Here is an 18,244-nt window from a genome sequence, read left to right as displayed (position 1 = left end):
GGGCTATAATTTTAGCTTTTCACATCCTTACAGTCCCATTATCATTTGATGCATCAGCAATTAACTTAATAATTATCAACATTAATTAAAGCCTCATAATCAGCAACACCAACACTGAAAACTTGTAAAAAACTCACTATTTTACTGCCAGACAAATGATTCCCACAAACGCAACGCAGCCTAAACAGGCCATCCGCTCATCACATCGCAAAGACAAACCCATGCACACTAACCCTTTAGGCTCATTTAGGTTCCCCAATGAACTTATCAGATATGGTATGTGTTATGGTATGGTTAAGGTATGTGTTATGAACTGTGGGAGGAAGCCAGAGTACCTGGAGAGAACCCATACATGCACAAGGAGACTATTCCAAACCCATGCAGAAAGACACTATGCCATAGATCAAATGCAGAATCTTCTTGCTGCAAGACAACAGTGCTATAAACTGCTCAGCCACGTAGCCAAGGTTTATGCTAGGATTTCTATTAAATTTTAGTAGATGTTTTGCTACAACCATAATAGCAGACTACCAAAATAAACAAAAAGTGTTGTTTCATTATTGCTAAATGTTTACATGTTGAACATACTGTTAGGTTTCGCTAAACAGTAATTATGAAACCAGTTTTATGAAGTGTTAAGTTCTGTCAATTATGCATATGGATAATAATGCCCCCTTTTACATTTCATGTGTTCACTATATTAAAGGAGTTTAAATTTATTGTGCTACTCCATGAGAAGCTTAATATTTATTGACTTAATAATTCATCCATTTCAAGAGAACACAATAAACTCTCAACTGCAAACTATCCATTATGAATTATGTTGCCTTTTTACAATATACACACATATCTGCCAAGATCATACAACACCTTAGCATTTAGATCAAATAGCTGAGACTGAGGAATAAAGGGGCGTTGCTCAAAATGTTCTGCTTTTACCTTATGGGATTTCTTCAGGGCTTTAGCCAGGTCTCCTTATTAATGTCTCCTAAGGTGGAAAAGTGTGTCAAAATGTCTCAGTTAAAACTAAATAAAGCATTATTCAGTTTATGTAACTAAAAGGATGGTCTGAATTGTAATATAATTACTGAGTCACTGCTAACACTCAAGTCATTGATTTTTCTATAAGAATAATCTAAGGCAGCAGCCAACCTTTAAACTTTTTTCCACCATAGAATTAGATCTCTGTTAACAGCAACATTGTTTGCAGCTGTTAGTATAAAGTTACTGTAGAGTTAAATTGTTTCGTCCCCTAACATTTTAATGTGACACAAAACCTTTGTGAATAAGAAGTAGGCTTAAGGTTTAATCATGTGTAAGGCTTAATGGATGTGACATGCATGTGAACTTTGCAAAGGCAGTGAGAAGATTGCATGTTAAGCAAACTTGGCAATAATAACTACTGACCAGATTTCAGAGTGCATGTAAGGCTCCTACAACCTCCGGCCAATCGGCAGCTTGGCATTTTCATGCAGGAAGGCCTTTTGCAAAGGTCCCTACTAAATGTGGAAACCTTGTGTTTGTGAGCCTGAACGCTGCTTTGCAGAATTTTGCCATGGACTATAGAACTTTGATGTATAGAACTTTGGACAGTAGAACTTCGGGCTGTAGAACTTTGGTCTTTAGAACCCAAGAGTGTAGAACTTTGAACTGTAGAACTTTATACTATAGAACTTTTTACTGTAGAACTTTGTATTGTATAACTTTGGACTGTAAAACTCTGGACTATAGAACTTTGGACTGTAGAACTTTGGACTGTAGAACTTTGGACTGTAGAACTTTGGACTGTAAAACTCTGGACTGTAAAACTCTGGACTATAGAACTTTGGACTATAGAACTTTGGACTATAGAACCTTGGACTGTAGAACTCCGTACTATAGAGCTTCAGACTATAGAACTTTAGACTGTAGAAGTTCAGACTGTAGAACTTCAGACGGTGCTCTGTGGGGCTGGGGCGTTGGGGGGGCCGTTGTTCGGTGCCCGGCCCTACTTCAGGGTGGCCGGCTGCCGGCGGGGCCCGCGGACTCGTCCCCGCGGCTCCTCGGGTTTCCGGCATGGCGGTGGCTGGGGGGCTTCTTCGTGGCTGTCTCTCCTCCTCCCTTGGTGGGGGGCTGATTTCCGGGGCTGGCCCCTCCTTGGTGCCTTCACTTCCGGGGTCCCTTTGGGCGCCTGGGGCTTTGGGTCTCCCGGCTCTGGGGGGTGTTTGAGCATTTTTTCTATGGTTAAAACTTTACATGCACAAGTTCACCCTCACAAACAACTACAGGTGCTAGGCTTCAGGTACTTGGAGATTCATTTCCAAACAGAAATCCCACATTCATATCTTCAGGTAACACAGAGTACATGTCAGACTTAATAATATTATTTTAGCGATAGTTTCAACGTGTTGCTTTATTGTATATCTCGTACCGTGTCTTTTGGTTGTGCTGTTCTTTTTTCATCTCGTTACAGGTAATGAAGCAGACTGAAAATGTTTTGTCATTGTCTCCTTTCTATCCCCTCTTTCTTTCATCTTTTGTCCTTTTTTTTCTTTTTCTTCTTCTGTTTTTCTGCTCTACTTACATTGCAGTGTCCATATAAACTGTAAAAATCCCTGCATAATAATAATAAAGCAATTTATATGCATGAAACAAGTGGAGCAATATGGCAATTGCCATACTGCTACACTCGTGAAAGTAAAATCTGTTGGGCTCCTTTTGGCATCAAGATAATTATTCTTATTGCCACCTTGCCAGACAGGACACTGTAAAAAAAAAAAAAAAAAAAGAACTTCAGACAGCTGAACTTTGGACTATAGAACTATGGGGCTTTAGAATCCCAGAGTGTAGAAATTTGGACTGTAGAACTTTGGACTGTAGAACTCTGGACTGTAGAACTTTGGAGTGTAGAACTCCATACTATAGAGCTTCAGACTATAGAACTTTAGATTGTAGAAGTTCAGACTGTAGAACTTTAGACAGCAGAACTTTGGACTATAGAACTTTAGACTATAAACCTCTATACTGTAGAACTTTGGACTATAGAACTTTACACTAAAGAACTTTGGACTATAGAACTTTATACTGCAGAACTTTGGACTATAGAACTTTAGACTATAAAACTCTGTACTGTAGAACTTTGGATTATAGAACTTTGCACTGCAGAACTTTGGACTTTAGAACTTTAGACTATAAAACTCTGTACTGTAGAACATTGGACTGTAAAAATTTCTACTGTAGAAATGTGAACTATAGAACTTGTGACTGTAGAGCATGGACATTTTCAACTGCTGGAAAAACTCTGACTGATCTACTTCTAACTATGTCACACGAAGTTAACTTTTCCAAACTTGTATAGCAAATCTTAAAACCATTTTGTTGTGATATTATCAATCATAAATGCATTTTATCTACACATATTTATTTTAAGCTGTACTTGTTTCACATGCGTGTCTGTGTATACGTAGGGCACAGTTCTGGCCTGCGGCAGACGCCCTAATCTCCTCACAATCATGCTTTAGGAAGAGATTATGAAAATGATGCAAGCAGTTTGTCACTTTAGTTTATTGCTACTTCTGTGCACACAAACACATGCACACTGTTTATAGATGGGTGTGTACACTGTTCTATAGCCCGAGGACTCTATAAAGCTGTGAGTAGTCCATTTCTGCAGATTAAGCACAGAGGGCTGCTATAGCTTGAATGCAAATGTGGAGGCAGTGCAGGTAGAAGGACGGAAAGGGGACTAACTCATAAATTAAGGCAAACTTTAACAAAAAAGAAAATTGAAAGAGCCAGTGAAAAGAATATTGTCCTTGGAGAGGCAAAACAAAAATGTTATTTTAATCACAGGATAATTGGAATGGGCCATTTCCTTCTTTGCCATTTCTTTCTTATTCTCTTTTCCTGCGTCTCACTTCTTCTTTTGACCTTCCAATTCCATTTCTGCTTCTTCCCTTTAAGGATTTGCCCTGCTGTGCTGAGTTTGGAGCCAAGATAAGAGAAAAAAACAACTTTTCACTTTTTACTAGATATATCCTAACTCGTTTGGATTAAACCTGAGTGGAGGTTCTTATGTGTCAATATGGACAAAGAGCTCAGGACACTTTTAATTCAAGCACTCCGTAATCCTACTAAAGGTAAATCTATGTTTAGTGCAGGTATAAATATGTTCTTTCACAGATCATTTGCATCAGCACGCAGCCATCCCTGCTTTTCACCCTGACTTTATCAAAGTATCTAAAAGAATCAATGCCAATATACTTCTCTTAATGTAACTTTTTAAAAATTGAAAAATGCATATTCTGCATTATTTCTCTGTTCCAGGCATACATGGATTTATCTATGTGGCGGGTGGGGAACGTAGCCTCTGAATGAGTCCATGTGTGCCATGATTGCAAATCTGCTTTCCCTCGATGGTTCACAGTTGCAAGCAGCATGTTCGTTCCTTTGCAAGCGCTGTAGGACAGCCTGTGCAAGCAGAGCGACACCATTTTTTCACATTTGAATTTCATAGAGAAAGGACTGAAATATTGCAGGGCAAATCAGATAAAAAGATAAAGAAAATTTGTTTCTCTCCTACGGATTTTTGAAAGGACTGTTGATATTTACATTCAAGATGTTCCTCTTGGCATCATCCACAAATGGAAATTACTTTCTCAATATTGCATTTTAAGCATAATGACTGCACTCGTTCTCGCTGTAGTACAACTACACTCTATTTAGCAGCAAATCAATATCTTTTCGTTACAATCATTGACTCCGACACTAACAAACCGTAATTTTAAAAAATCTTTTTGGAGCTTGTTGAGCCCCGATCGACCTATAAATCTCTGTTCCAAAACAGCAGGACTCCACCCAGAGAGACTAATTCATGCTAAAATCAGATTAAAGCCGGTTTAAAGATCTAATGAAAAGTGCTGTGTTTATGTAGATGGAAGTGTTGTGACACAAGGTCCATCTGCATCTAGTTCTAAACCTATATTGAGAACATTGATGAGCCCTCAGGGAGAGAGAAAGAGAAACTGAGAAAAAAGGGAAAATAAGATGGAATAAGATGATCGATGCAAACCATGGCACCTCTTTTTTTTTGACAAAATTGCCTTCCCTCTCATTCCTTCCTGGCATTTGGCTCCGTTTTCTCTCCCCTGTCTCAAACAGCAGCACCAAGGGCAGCGGTTCTAACACATCACACCGTACAGCAGAAATCAATGAAAACCTAAAAGAGATGGAGGACTGGGGGAAGAAAATGAGGCCATACATTTCATAACTGTGTTGACTCTGTGGTCCTCCAAACCTCAGGATCCACTGGCACTAACATACACTCTGAAATGTCTTAAAAACGTGTAGGTGGAGGGGAGTTTTTATTGTAAGTATCACAACAAATGAAATAAATTAGTTCTGTGGACTTACGACAGAACAAGGTGGGGTTGAATAAAATCACGACTAAAACTATAAAAAGAGATCTCATATATAATCCAAGTCATTTTTAACATCAGTCAAAAAGGGCATCCAAAAACACCACCAGGCAACATTCCCAACACACCATCATTCCTACACAGAAATAGAGAGTTCATATTCATCCATCTTTGAGTCGGGGTGGCAAAACAAGTCCCGAGGCTTTTGGTTGGACATGCATCAATAAACAGCCTAAACACATTTACAGTCATTTGCATATACAACCAGCAACAGCAAATTCTCCTGCTAATCTAATAGCTGTTTTTTTAAAGGATGTGCATCTTTACTCCGTAAACCTCAATTTGTAAAAAATCTTCTATTGTAAAGTAAATGGACGACAACTGGAAAAAATAAAGCTAAAGACAAAAAAATAAAAATAAAATTCAAGATATGTTAAAAATCGTTCAAAAGAGCAACAAATGATGACATTTAGGTTTGAAGCGCTACAAATCCCACTTAACCCCCCCTTCCCCCTATTATCCCTCTATGTTTCCTATGATTCTGCTCTCTGGCTGTTTTGGTTTCCCTCATAACCTTGTTTTTCCTTGACCTTTGCATTGCAAGCTATAATGAAATGTAACAGAAATGTCAATGCTGTAAATTAGGAAGTAAACTGAAGCATTAAAATCTCCTGGAAATACTCATTTACACCAATCTGCTTTTTCTGCTCATTCATTCACTTTTCCTCTCGGGTTTGTGTGCCTTTCAGCCCTCTTCCCCTTTTAATTATAACCCGCCTTGTTAAATTCCAATTAATTTTCCCACAAACATTTTTCCTCTGCCTCGGCATCCTCTGCTCAGAACACATCCCAGCTTCCCTCCAATGTGTTCTCTCTGTTAATTCCTCCAGTCACCGCTGTGTGTGTGTGTGTATGGGGGGGTGGGTGTGTGTATGAGCAAACACTAACCTGCCCTTCTGGCACGCCGAGCACAGCCAGGCTCTGTCCCTCTTGCTGTAGGTGCAGCAAGTCTTGCACACGTTGAACTGGCAATCCAGGCACTGACGCTTTGGGTTGAAAAGGAAGGTGAAGGGCGCGCAGCAGCGGATGCAGCAGTGCTCATTGAAACGGTGCTGCTTAGAAAGGATGGAGCATCTGCTGCCTTCCTCCGCGAGCTCCTGCTTCATCTCACTAGAGAGAGAGAGAGAGCGGGAGAGAGAGACAGGAGGGAGGAGAGAGTGAGAGGCTGGTGAGCGTCTGGTTGAGAGATAGGGAGTGAACGGGGCACAGTAAGTAAGCAACATAGAATAATTAGAAAACCTGCTGCGGATTAAAAATTCAAAAGGATGCAGGCCATTAAAACAAAAAAGAAGAGTTCAAAATGGGTCATTTCCTTTTTTTCTTCCCTCCCAATCGCGTGCCTGTCTCTGTCTCTTATGCCGATACAGTGGAATTAACATGATGGCTGACATTTCAGTTTGGATGGACCTGACATATCCTTGCTTTTCCTGCATCCTTCTAAACTGCAACTGAAGAGGGCATGCCATGCACATCTGCTTCCCCCAAGCGTTGTTATCCATTAATTAAAACATTGTGACAGTGAACTGGCATTAATAGTAACCTAGTTTGGGTTCAGTCACGAAGGATAAAGCCTGAAGCAAAAAGAAAAACAGTAATCCACTATTAGACAATCCCTGTAGGGGAGTTGTTCGGGTATAGGTTCAAACAATTAGAGCTTCAAACTAGAAAATATAAGAAACAAAGCTTCTATACTTTGAGATCTTTAAAGAATGAATGAAGCTACTGATCTATGGGATCTTCTAACGCATAACATCTCCCTAAAAAAAAAAAAAAAGATGAAGAAGCCTAAACTGCACAAAAAGAAATCAACACTGTAACACAAACACCCTCAGAAATATTATCTCGGAACGTTTTCCATTTTTTGTTGTTGCCATAATTGTGGCATTGTCACACGCTTGTCAGGTGGCCAAGCAGTCTTGGAGGTGTGTCATATTCAATCTAATATGAGTTTGTAAGTTTCAAATATGCCATTCTTAATAATTTTGCATAATCGTTAATTAAAATAGAATTACTGAGTGCAGATTTCACTATTCTATGTGTTATTTTTTTAAGTATAACAATGTGTTTCCATGAGCTCTCTGCTGGGGTGGGGGGTACCAGTAAGGCAGGCGGGGGTAAGCACAGGGACGCAGGTGTCGAGGCTACCGTTATTGGGTCAGGTTCGGTAGCTCTGTCCCCCACTGGCTCTCTGCTTGCACTGTAGTCGACCAAAATCTCGGTTGCTGGTCTGGCTACGCGGTGGAAAAAGTGGGCCTGATGTGCTTTGGATGGAGCTACACTATCCTTTCTTTTTGTTGGGATCCTCAGGCTTGCCCACCAGAGGGCGCCGAGGATCCCCTTCTGCTCTTTGCTATTTTTCTTTAGGGCTGGAGTTACTGTGGGGATCTGGAGATTACCCTCTGTCTCCAGCAGAGTGTGCCGTGGGTCTTCTGGAGCTGGAACCTTCCTGCACACCTGTTGCTAATCCTCTCATCAGAAGACCTCTCCTTTATAAGCTCCTGCCTGACCTTGATTCCACGCCGCAGTGTTGATCTTAGTTGGTTAGCTTCCTGAGCCTCTGTTACAGAAGAATCTTTGTTATCTCTAGTGTGAGATCAGATTCTAACTCTTCCTTTTCTCTGCCTCACAGGAATCCTGTCTCTTCGTGAAAGCTCTGGATGAGCTTAACCTCCTGTCTCTTCGTGAAGCTCTGGAAGAGCTGTCTCTCTGGCAACCTGTCTCCGGCCTGAAGCTCTGGGAGAGTTGCATCACAGGAAACCAGTTTCAAGCCTGAAGCTCTAGGAGACCTAACCTGCTAATCTGCCCTGGTGAGCCAACCCAAGATTCCTACGTGGTTGAAACCTGAAGACTTCTATGTGGAGTTTCCCTAAAAGGTTCCCATGTGAATTTTCCCCTGTTGTTCCCTAACGCGAAGATTCCTACGTGGTTGAAACCTGAAGACTTCTGTGTGGAGTTTCCCAGGAGGTTCCTACGTGGAATCAGTTTCTAGAGTCCTTCGTGTTTTCCCCTGTTGTTCTCTGCAGTGAGCTGGAAGCTCAAATCTAGGACTGCCACGCTAAGCCTGAAGCTAGAAGCTTAGCCTCTCATGAACTCTGCTAACCAACAGTCTCCAGTCCCAGTACAATCTCCAGTGAACCTGCTCCCCAGTCTGAACCAGTTCCCGTGTCATATCCATGTTTGTGCTTAAATAAACCCTTTTGGACTTTTACCCAGTTTCCCCGTGTGTGTTCTGCATTTTGGGCTTTACTCCCAGAACCCATCATGACACTTTTCCTGTACAGTAACAATGGCAGCTATATTTGCTGTGATCAGTGGGTAAAAAGTAACCTATGACAACAGAATAAATATTGATGAGTATACCATGACTGTGTCAAAATACATCAACAAATGCATTGAGGACGCATCACAAAGAACATCACCATCTGAGTAAACCACCGACCCTGGATGAATGGGGAGGAATGTTGCTTAGATCACGGAACTCAGCTTTCAAGTCTGGTGATAAAGAGGCACTGAGGACAGCGTGTGCCAACTTGAACCGTGTCATCAGACAAGTGAAGCAGATCCACAGCCAGAAAATCCAGGATCTTTTCCAGAGCGCCAGCAACACCAGGAGGATGTGGCAAGGCATACAGGCAATAACATACTACAACACACACTCTCCCCTGGTGGCTGTAGCTGATGCTGATTTCCTAAATGAACTAAACAGAGTCTTTGGAAGGTTTGAGGCACTAAAAAGCATTCTAGCAGTGAAAGTTGTTCCACACAAGGGGGAAGGAGGCACTCAACCTTGATATAGCTGGCTGGTGTCCTCACAGACATAGTGCCAGTCTGCCTCAAGTCTGCCACCATCATTCCGGTCCCAAAGAAATCTCAGATCACCTCACTCAATGACTACCGGCCTGTCACACTGACTCCTATTAAGAAGTGCTTCGAAAGGCTGGTTAAAGAACACATCCCCTAAAGTCTCTCCTCAACATTCGACCCGTTCCAGTTCGCCTACTGATGAAATCGCTCCAATGAAGACGCCATCTCCTCTGCTCTTCATCTGAGCCTGGCACACCTGCAGGAGAAGAACACCCACGTGCAGATGTTGTTCCTGGACTTCAGTTCAGTTTTCAACACCATCATCCCACAGCATCTGAGAGGAAAACTAGAACAGCTGAGCTTCAATACACCTCTCTGCAATTGCTTGTTAGGCTTTCTCACAAACAGACCTCAATAAGTCCGTATCGGACAGAACATTTCTGATGTCATCACCCTAAGCACAGGCTCCACCACCAATCACATCGTGAAGTTCACAGACGACACCACGGTGGTGGGCCTCATCAGACATGACAACGACCTGGACTACAGAGAGGAGGTGGAGCAGCTGGTGGACTGGTGCAGAGGTAACAACCTGATCCTGAATGTGGAGAAAATGAAGGGGATCATCGTTGACTTCAGGAAAATCTGCCTAACCATGCTCCACTGCTCATCAACAGCTCAGCTGTAGAGGTGGTCAGCAGCACCAAATTCCTTGGGTTTCACATCTAAGAGAACCTCACCTGGACTGTAAACACTCACTGGTCTAAAGGGCACAAAAGCGCATGTACTTCCTGCGGAGGATGAGGAGAGCCCACCTGCCCCCACCCATCCCCACAGAAGCACCATAGAGAGCGTTCTGACCAGCTATCTGACTGTATGGTGTGTAGGTTGCAGTGCCGCAGACTGGAAGAAGGTGTGAAGAGCAGTCAGAACTGCAGAGAAGATCATCAGGGCTCCTCTTCCTGCCATAAAAGGCATTTCACCCCAGCGCCATGGACTGTTCTCCCTGCTGCCCTCTGGGAAGAGGCTTTGCAGCATTCAATGCGGGTCTAGCAGTTTCCAAAACAGCTTCTTCCCCACTGCCATCAGACAGCTAAATGTTGAAAAAAATCTAAATCATGCCACAGACTCTGATTCGAACTGACCATATCAATTACTGTAGTTTTTTTGCACCATGTTTTTGTTTCGCAAAATGTTTACATTTCATCACTGCTGCACTTTAAGAAATGCAAATTTCATGAGAGCTGTATACACTCCGTCTACAACGTTTTTATAAGTCTAAGTCTTGCATTCATTATTTAGTAATATTATAATATTTTCATATTTCCATATAGCCTAGTAGAATGAGTCTGTAGAAAAGTAAATATGAGCTGGGAAACATGAGCTCTGGGTGAAAGTTTAAACCAGAAAGCCGGCTTTGTTAAGCCCCAAATTGTTACTATAAATTATCCACAGCCTCTACATAGAAATTTTGCTGACTGTACAAAGGATCACAGACCGTGTCCAAACAAATAAAGAAGGTGAAGATGTTTTTTCTATACACCCTTTAGAGCTACCATAATTGGCCCTTACAGCACCTGTTTAAATTCTTCCTTAAAGAGCTCGCAGAGAAGAGGAGGCTGTAACACATTTACCCACACTGTCCACCATCAGTTATCAGCAGGCGCAAATGGAGGCAAGGCAAAGATGTTGCTGCTGGTAAGGTGTGAAGAGGAGTTCTGCTCGAATGGCTGGTAAGTAAATAATTTAAGATGCTCCTCTATAGGCTGCACACAGAGAGAGAACATCCTTCAAGAGATTCAAATATCCTACACATGCACACCTAGGTTCAGCATGCAGAGCATAAATGTAGAGAATAAATGGCATAAACAAGAAAACATGATACACACAGTAAGGTCAAAGCTACAAAAAATGATCAACACAGAGGAGAAATATGTCTACATCACCTGGTGTCAATGAAAATTAAATGTGTAGCAAGACAGTGTGCTGAATGCAGCACATTGCAAATTTCCTGCATGTAATTTTCTTCCATTGGGGGTATTTCAATCTCCTGAAACCCCAAGTCATCAGCCCCGCTCCTCAAGCGCATTCTCTGCTGCTCCGCTTATTGCTTTTCTTATGCATCATTACACGCCACATATTAACAAGATGAACAAACCAATTCATAAGGGGTGTCATGAGAAAAGGGCTGTGAGCGTTTTTTCTACATTAATACAGACATGAATACATTTTCTTTAGACATTAAACATACATTGTTTGCTCTGTTTTTTTCCTTTTAATTTTCAAACGTCAAAGTCTGTTTCACACAACTACTGTACCAAACTGTCTTTACTGAAAAAAGAAATGCATTCATTTTTTAACAATATAGAGAACAGAGTTGCCTGGAAATGATTTTGTTCAGTCCTGATTAGGATCAGGAACTGTGTTGCTTCTCAGTGTCCCTTTAAATGGGTTTAATCAGCAGGGCAGTTACTGTAGATGGCAGTTATGGCTCTGACTGTTTAATTACACCATCAGGCAAATGCAGACATTAAACCAAAGACAATGGAGTTCTGTAAAGCTTGGGATTACCCTGTATTAACACAGAGCTTGAAACCATTGCTCTTCTAAGAAATTCTGCTGAATATTCCTGATTACATGCACAAAAAGTAGGCTAAAAAACTTAAAGTAAATTAATCCATTTAAATTCAAATAATATATATAGCTATGTTTCTAACATTAAAAAGCAAAACAAGCTGTAGGCAAACAAAATATAATTTTTCTCTCTCAAAACTTGCACTTTTACCTGTATTTTTTTTTTCACTTTTCATGACAAAGTCTTAAAACTTGTGACGTTTTTTTCTCCTGCCACAGCACAAAGGCTTTAAGCAGAGCTGAGTAGTCCATCCAGTAAAACTGTAAAGGATATGGCACAACTGAAAGCTATAATTAAAAAAAAGTGTCTGTCTATCAAAACTGAAAGCCAGAGAAAGGGGAATTGGTGAGAGAATCAGGGCAACGACAATTCTGTAGTAGCTACACAGAACCCATATTTAGTTGGCAAAGGAAACTATTTAAAGTGGACATGGACACATTACGTGTGCAATTGGTCCTCCGACATTAAACTCTAATTTATTGGCCTACATGCCATATGCTACACAGCATGCATGTGCAAAAACGTTCCTGGAGGGTCGCTGTCCTGCAGGTTTTGGATTTTTCTGGGCTTCAGCACAGCTGATTCTGATGATTGCAGTTCAGCAAACACCTGTAAATCAGCTATTAATGGAAATCAGCTGTGCTGAAACAGAGAAACCTCTGAAACCTACAGAACAGCGGCCCTTGAGGACCGACTCTGGATATCCCTGCTATACAGCATGGGAAACGTAGCCAAATGTGAAGAATTGTTTTGGCACTATCAGGCTATGAGGATGGTTTTCTTTTTATCAGGGAAAAGGAAGCTAAGCGGAGTTGATGCAGAGAAGGGAGAAGCTAAATTAGACATGAGACTGATTGGTGGTTTAACTACAGCAGAACAACAACCCTACACATACAGTCAGCTCTACAAACAGGATGATTGAACCCTTTATAGGGCACTCAGGCAAATACTTTCAAAATCAAAAATTTCAAGCCAATAGTTGGAATATTTTGTATATCCAAGACCTTTTTACCTTTGTAACATTAAAATATATAATTTCGAATGGCAAAAATTAATGTCAATGTAATAAAAAGAAGCACCAACTTGCCAGAATATATTAAGAAAAATAACAAAAGTGCTTCTATAAGAAATTCATGACAAACACTGAGAGTGAAAGAAACATTTTTTTTGTTACATTACCTTAGAGGCATTAATGCTGATACTGGCACTTACATTTTTTTAGTTTATAAACCTAAATATAATTGTTAACTAGGCTTATTAACTTTTTAACTTTGCTTTTTAACTTTTTAAATAGTTTTTTACCTGTTTTTCTTGACTTAACTCCATTTGCAAGAAGTAAGCAAGTGATCAAAAACGGTAACTTACCCTATAAAGGGTTAAGTCAGAGCACGTGCTAAAATAGTCCAGTCTGCATCCAGCTATAAATCCAATTGAAAAGTTGTACTAAGACCTGAAAACCTTTGGGAATATATGAAACATTTTAGAGACATAAAACACCTTCGGCTAAAGTACTCATACAGATAGATTAAATAGAAATGTACACACTTTTAACATGCTATTTGACAAAAAAATGAGAAAACCCCGTATCTTTCCCTTTTCATTATAAAGCTATAACCAGTGTTGGGCAAGCTACTTGTCCAGTGTAGTGAGCTAAGCTATCAGTTACTCAACAATAAATTAAGCTTCACTACACAAAAGCTACCACCTAAAGAATTATAGCAAGCTAAGTTACACTAATGTGTTAAAAGTAGCTTAACTACATCAGAAGCTACTTAACGTTGTACCAACCTAATGTCAATTCAAAATGAGTCTGATGCACTGGTTAAAATATTTATTAAAGATCAGCCAATGACATATCACAGTGTAAACATTGCTTTATGATAAGCATATTAAAATAAAAACTGAAGTAATTACTAGTAGACAAACTAGTAAACAATCTGCTGTTATTAGAACCAAATTAAAGGTACTGTGTATTGTTCTACACATGGAGACATGGCTATGAGTTTGCATTCAATGGACATCTCTAGGGAAAACAAAACCCTACAAAAGACCTCAATTAAACAGTCGATTCAAGTAACAAACAAAACTGTTTACAAAAGAAGGTGAAAAAATAAAGAAGCTAATTAAGTGATACATATATTTATGTCTCACCATATAATTTAATTTCTACCTACATATTTATTCATTGTATTTTTGGGGGCAATTAATTGAATGCTTATTTATTTATTTATTGAGCATTTATTTATTTATGTATTTATTTATTTTATATACGGTAGAGCTGTTCCTCCATAAAAAATCTTATCTGTGCAAAGCCTAAAAACAGATTTATGTAAACATCCTGTCAGGTAAACTAGGCCATGAAAATACAATATCGAAGTTTCACTACTGCTCTCTAATTAGAGTATCTTAGTGGCACATAGATATGGGAGAGTTATCCTGCCATAATGCAAGAGCACATAACTTCAATTAGAGAAAAGAATTTCATCTTCTTGCTCTCAAAACTTGAAATGCTCACACTCAAAACATGCGCTCTCTCTCAAATATTTTCTCTTCTCTCTCTTTGTTTCTTCTCTCAGATGTAATGCTTCTTGCACAGATATTTTCTCCTTTCGCTTGCCTCCTTCTCTTCGCGCACAAACCCCGCTCTGCTCGAGTCTAAGTTACGCTTGCAAACCCGTAGGCTCTGCTTGCGGATTTGTTTTGCTCTCTCAGACTGCAGTTGGATCGTTGCCTAGCAACCTTTCCAGCCAATAGAACGACAGCCTCGGAAAGGGTGCACTTGTTTAACCCTGCTGAGTGTGCCTGCGCTACTACGCCACTTATAAGAGTGTCAGCTGAAACTGCTATTTACAGTAGTTTTGTGGCTGATTGTTGTTTAGAAATAGAAAACCTGGTTTCATTACTTAGTTTTTCCCTGGATTTTGTAGCGTTTGTGGACGCTACGTCGCTACTTGATCAAAACAATAACGTCGCTACAGGAAAGTTACTTGATAAAAAAAGCAGCGACGCTACGGTCAAGCTACTGGAAAATGTAGTTAAACTAATAGCTTCGCTACATGTAGCGGCGCTACTGCCCATCACTGGCTATAACTTAGCTCATGTTGGATTGTCAAGAGAATATATATAACATTTGTTAACATTCACAAGTACAACAAAACATTAAAAAAAGAAAGAACAAGGTAGGTGATTACTTTTCAATGCATTTATTACTGTTTGGACCAACTGTGTGTATTTTAGCATTAACATAAGGACTACAGTAAAATATGTCAAATCAAGTTAATTTATTTAAACTAACACAGAGGTGCGCTTCCTCTGCCATCCATCACACTACAGTTATAATGAAAAGCATTATACAGATTCACTTACCAGTTACTAAGGTCATCTTTGCTGTAAATGTTTACTGAAGCCAAATGTTTCTGTCCCTTTCATCACATATTTCATCACCTTTATTCATTACATTGAAGTGTTTGGAGAGTTTGGGGGGAAGCTACTAATGTGCCTCACATCAGGTTATATATCTTATAATGACTCTTAAAATGCAAATATTTGTAATAACTCAAGCCTTATGTCAGTTTATTAACAACAAGATTAACTGCTGTTGCTCCTGACAAATTAGTGAGGAAAAAAGTCCCTGAAGGAGCAGAAAGTTTCCAAACTCTTGAATTAAAAAAGTATTGATTATGCTGATGAGTCACTGCGGTGTTGATGTTGCCGTGAGTTAACCTGGACACAACTCGAATACTGATCCCCTCTATATTACGAAATCAAGATTGCGTGTAAATTTAATGACATGCAAAGTATTCCTGGCAGCCTGTCACTCCCTGCGGGAAAAAAGCTTTAGCTTAAGATCTATTAACTCTTTCTTTTTGTCATCCCTCCCTCTCGTTTTCAATCACGTCTGCCATATTTTCCCTCCGCTCGCCTTTTATGTCCCCTTGTGTTTATAGGGATCTATTACTGCAGTTATTTTACCCCCGTTGCTCTTTTGGCTCTCTGTTCATCTTTCTCCCTTTGACAAATAGGTCGGCTTAGAGTTGATTTATATCTCCGCCAGACATGTAATCTAGATAATGGCATTTTTCAGCCTTCAATAAATTCAAGTTTTCTGCATAATGTCTCACCCTCTTAACAGAAGCTGTCTTGTTCTGGACTTAAGAATGATAGCTTACAGAAATGATGCCTAAATGATCAAAAGAACACATTAAATCTGACTCTATGACACAAAAAATGGTGATTCTGCTCTGATCAAAAACAGGGAAGAAAATTTATACAGACAGATTTCCTGATAGAGCTTGAAACGGTAAAAAGAAGAAACAGTCACATTAAGGATATTTAGATGATTTGTTAGGTTAATAAACAAGAACCTGCAAACCTTTTTCTTCTAAAACATTCTTGGAGTTTTTTGGGAGACTGGACTGAAACCTTTGATCAGTTGATTAAGTTTAATTGTTATTTTCATCAAGCTGCCTACTTTACTTTTGTTTTATCTTTTGCTGCTTTTTTCCCCTTTTTTTGGAAGCTCATTTTATAACCTGGTCATAATGCAACAACACAAGATGTTAACTACTGTAATATTTTCTTTGGTCTTAGATTTTGATCAAGATGCATAATACAGGTCAGTTATAAAACCTCCCTTAATAATATAGTCTTACTTATTAAAAACATTATTTTGATATTCTCACCTTCAATGAGAGATTACTGGAATAGGGTTAGAGATTATTAATATTATATAACATGATATGCATGCATGTTTGATTCTGTATAATTCTTACAGACTTTTCACATATCAGTCTACATTTAGTTCTAATATAGTGTGGCTGTGAATTAATCTTGTTTTAAAAATAACCAAATTTTTGTTGGTTTTTAGATCCAGATTAATTATTCATATTTATTGAAAGTTGAATTACTTTTTAAAGAAATCTCTCGGATCTACCACAAGTTTTATTAAAACAGCAATAAAAAGGTTTCTCAAATGAATTTAATCACATAAATTTTTCACTTAAATTGGAATTTTAAATTGAGCTCTAAGCTAATGTTTCATTAGCTCAAAATTCACAGAGCCAATTTGTCCATTTCCTGTAAAAGGTTAAATTTTTTCCCCCTGAATGTATGGATATAAGATGCTGTTTTATTAAAGGGAGGTGCAACATAACAAAAAAGAAGATCATGTCAGCTTTTTACTCCAGTATTACTGTTGCTTAAAACAGCATTGTGGCAAAATATCTTTAAACAAGCAGCCACAAACCCACAAAACCATTATCCACAGTAAATGATGTTGCTCCGATCAGTGGGATGCTACAATGCATATTGCTGCTTAAGGTGCAGTATTGAGTTTTGGTGTATAAACGCTTATTTATTTATTGATCTGTGCATTTTCAAGTGTACACTATCTAAATGGACCCGGTAACTGAGAATTGATCGCAAGCTCTCCATGTGCTTAATTTCCTATTAATTGGAAATGTGTCATTGTGAGTGTGTAATAGTGCGTGACTTTGGACTTGAGGGGAAAAAAAAGATTTAATCTCTTGTGTGCTCTTCTGAGGTAGTGTGTAAATTTCTAATGTTATTTTAGGAATACTAAGTAATTTAAGATAAATTCATGGAAGCTTGATTTATGGTTAGGAAAAGCTGATGTTAATGGAATGTTTTCTGAACTAACCTGAGCCAAGCAGGACAGATTTGTGTGTCCAGAATGGTTTAAATTTTAATGTACTGAGTTGCTAAGATTGCAAGTTGGAATGTAGGTTAAAAAAAGCCCTTCCAGGTACAAAAAAAAAAAAATGCCGGATAGGAGGAAACTTTTGGCTAAAAACAAAAAGTAAATTGTGACTGTGACGGAGGAGCCGTCATCAGCTGGGACTTAGGAATAAGTCAGTGTCAGCATGCGCACAAAAATACACACACACACGTATACATACACGTACGCAATCACTTACTTTTGTTGCAGGTTGGGCTGGCGCCGTTCATCGTGGGTGCACACGCGATGGTACGGTTTTCATTTAACATTTATTCTAACCTGCTTATTTTCAACCAAGTATATTTTCTGCATCTATTTTCAAACAGGTTTATTTCCGGATTGTAGCGCGCCGGGAGGGAGTCACGTGATGACGTAGTGATGTCATCAGAACGTACAGAGTGTGTTGTATTAAATTGAGTATTGTATTTTTGATTACAAGTTTATTATTTTTTTTTTTTTCTTCCCTCTTTAGTATGGTATTATTATTATTATGATTGTCATCATTATCAAAATCATTATTTTTGTTTACTTAGTGAATTAGAAGTAATTGTCTAGTTTTTATTTTTATTTTATTTTTTTTTTTTTCTGTGGGTGGAGCCTATAGCTTTAAAA

The 18,244-nt window shown here is 39.2% G+C and overlaps 1 protein-coding gene across 6 annotated transcripts in view; it reads right to left on the bottom strand.

The window, feature by feature from the left end:
* Window positions 1–18,244, bottom strand: part of LOC119776187 (myosin VIIA and Rab interacting protein) — a 193,188-nt gene that overhangs the window by 92,086 nt on the left and 82,858 nt on the right. For all 6 annotated transcript variants that reach the window (XM_038274471.1, XM_038274468.1, XM_038274470.1 and 3 more), the window contains exon 3: window positions 6,345–6,566. In XM_038274471.1, the coding sequence (XP_038130399.1) occupies window positions 6,345–6,566 (222 nt within the window). The remainder of the gene's footprint in view (window positions 1–6,344; window positions 6,567–18,244) is intronic.

This window comes from Cyprinodon tularosa, unplaced genomic scaffold (assembly GCF_016077235.1).
Source record: "Cyprinodon tularosa strain WSP-4 unplaced genomic scaffold, ASM1607723v1 ctg918, whole genome shotgun sequence".
Lineage (NCBI taxonomy): Eukaryota > Metazoa > Chordata > Actinopteri > Cyprinodontiformes > Cyprinodontidae > Cyprinodon > Cyprinodon tularosa.
The sequence above is the reverse complement of the archived record's forward strand: the minus strand, read 5'-3'. Positions and strand labels throughout refer to the sequence as shown.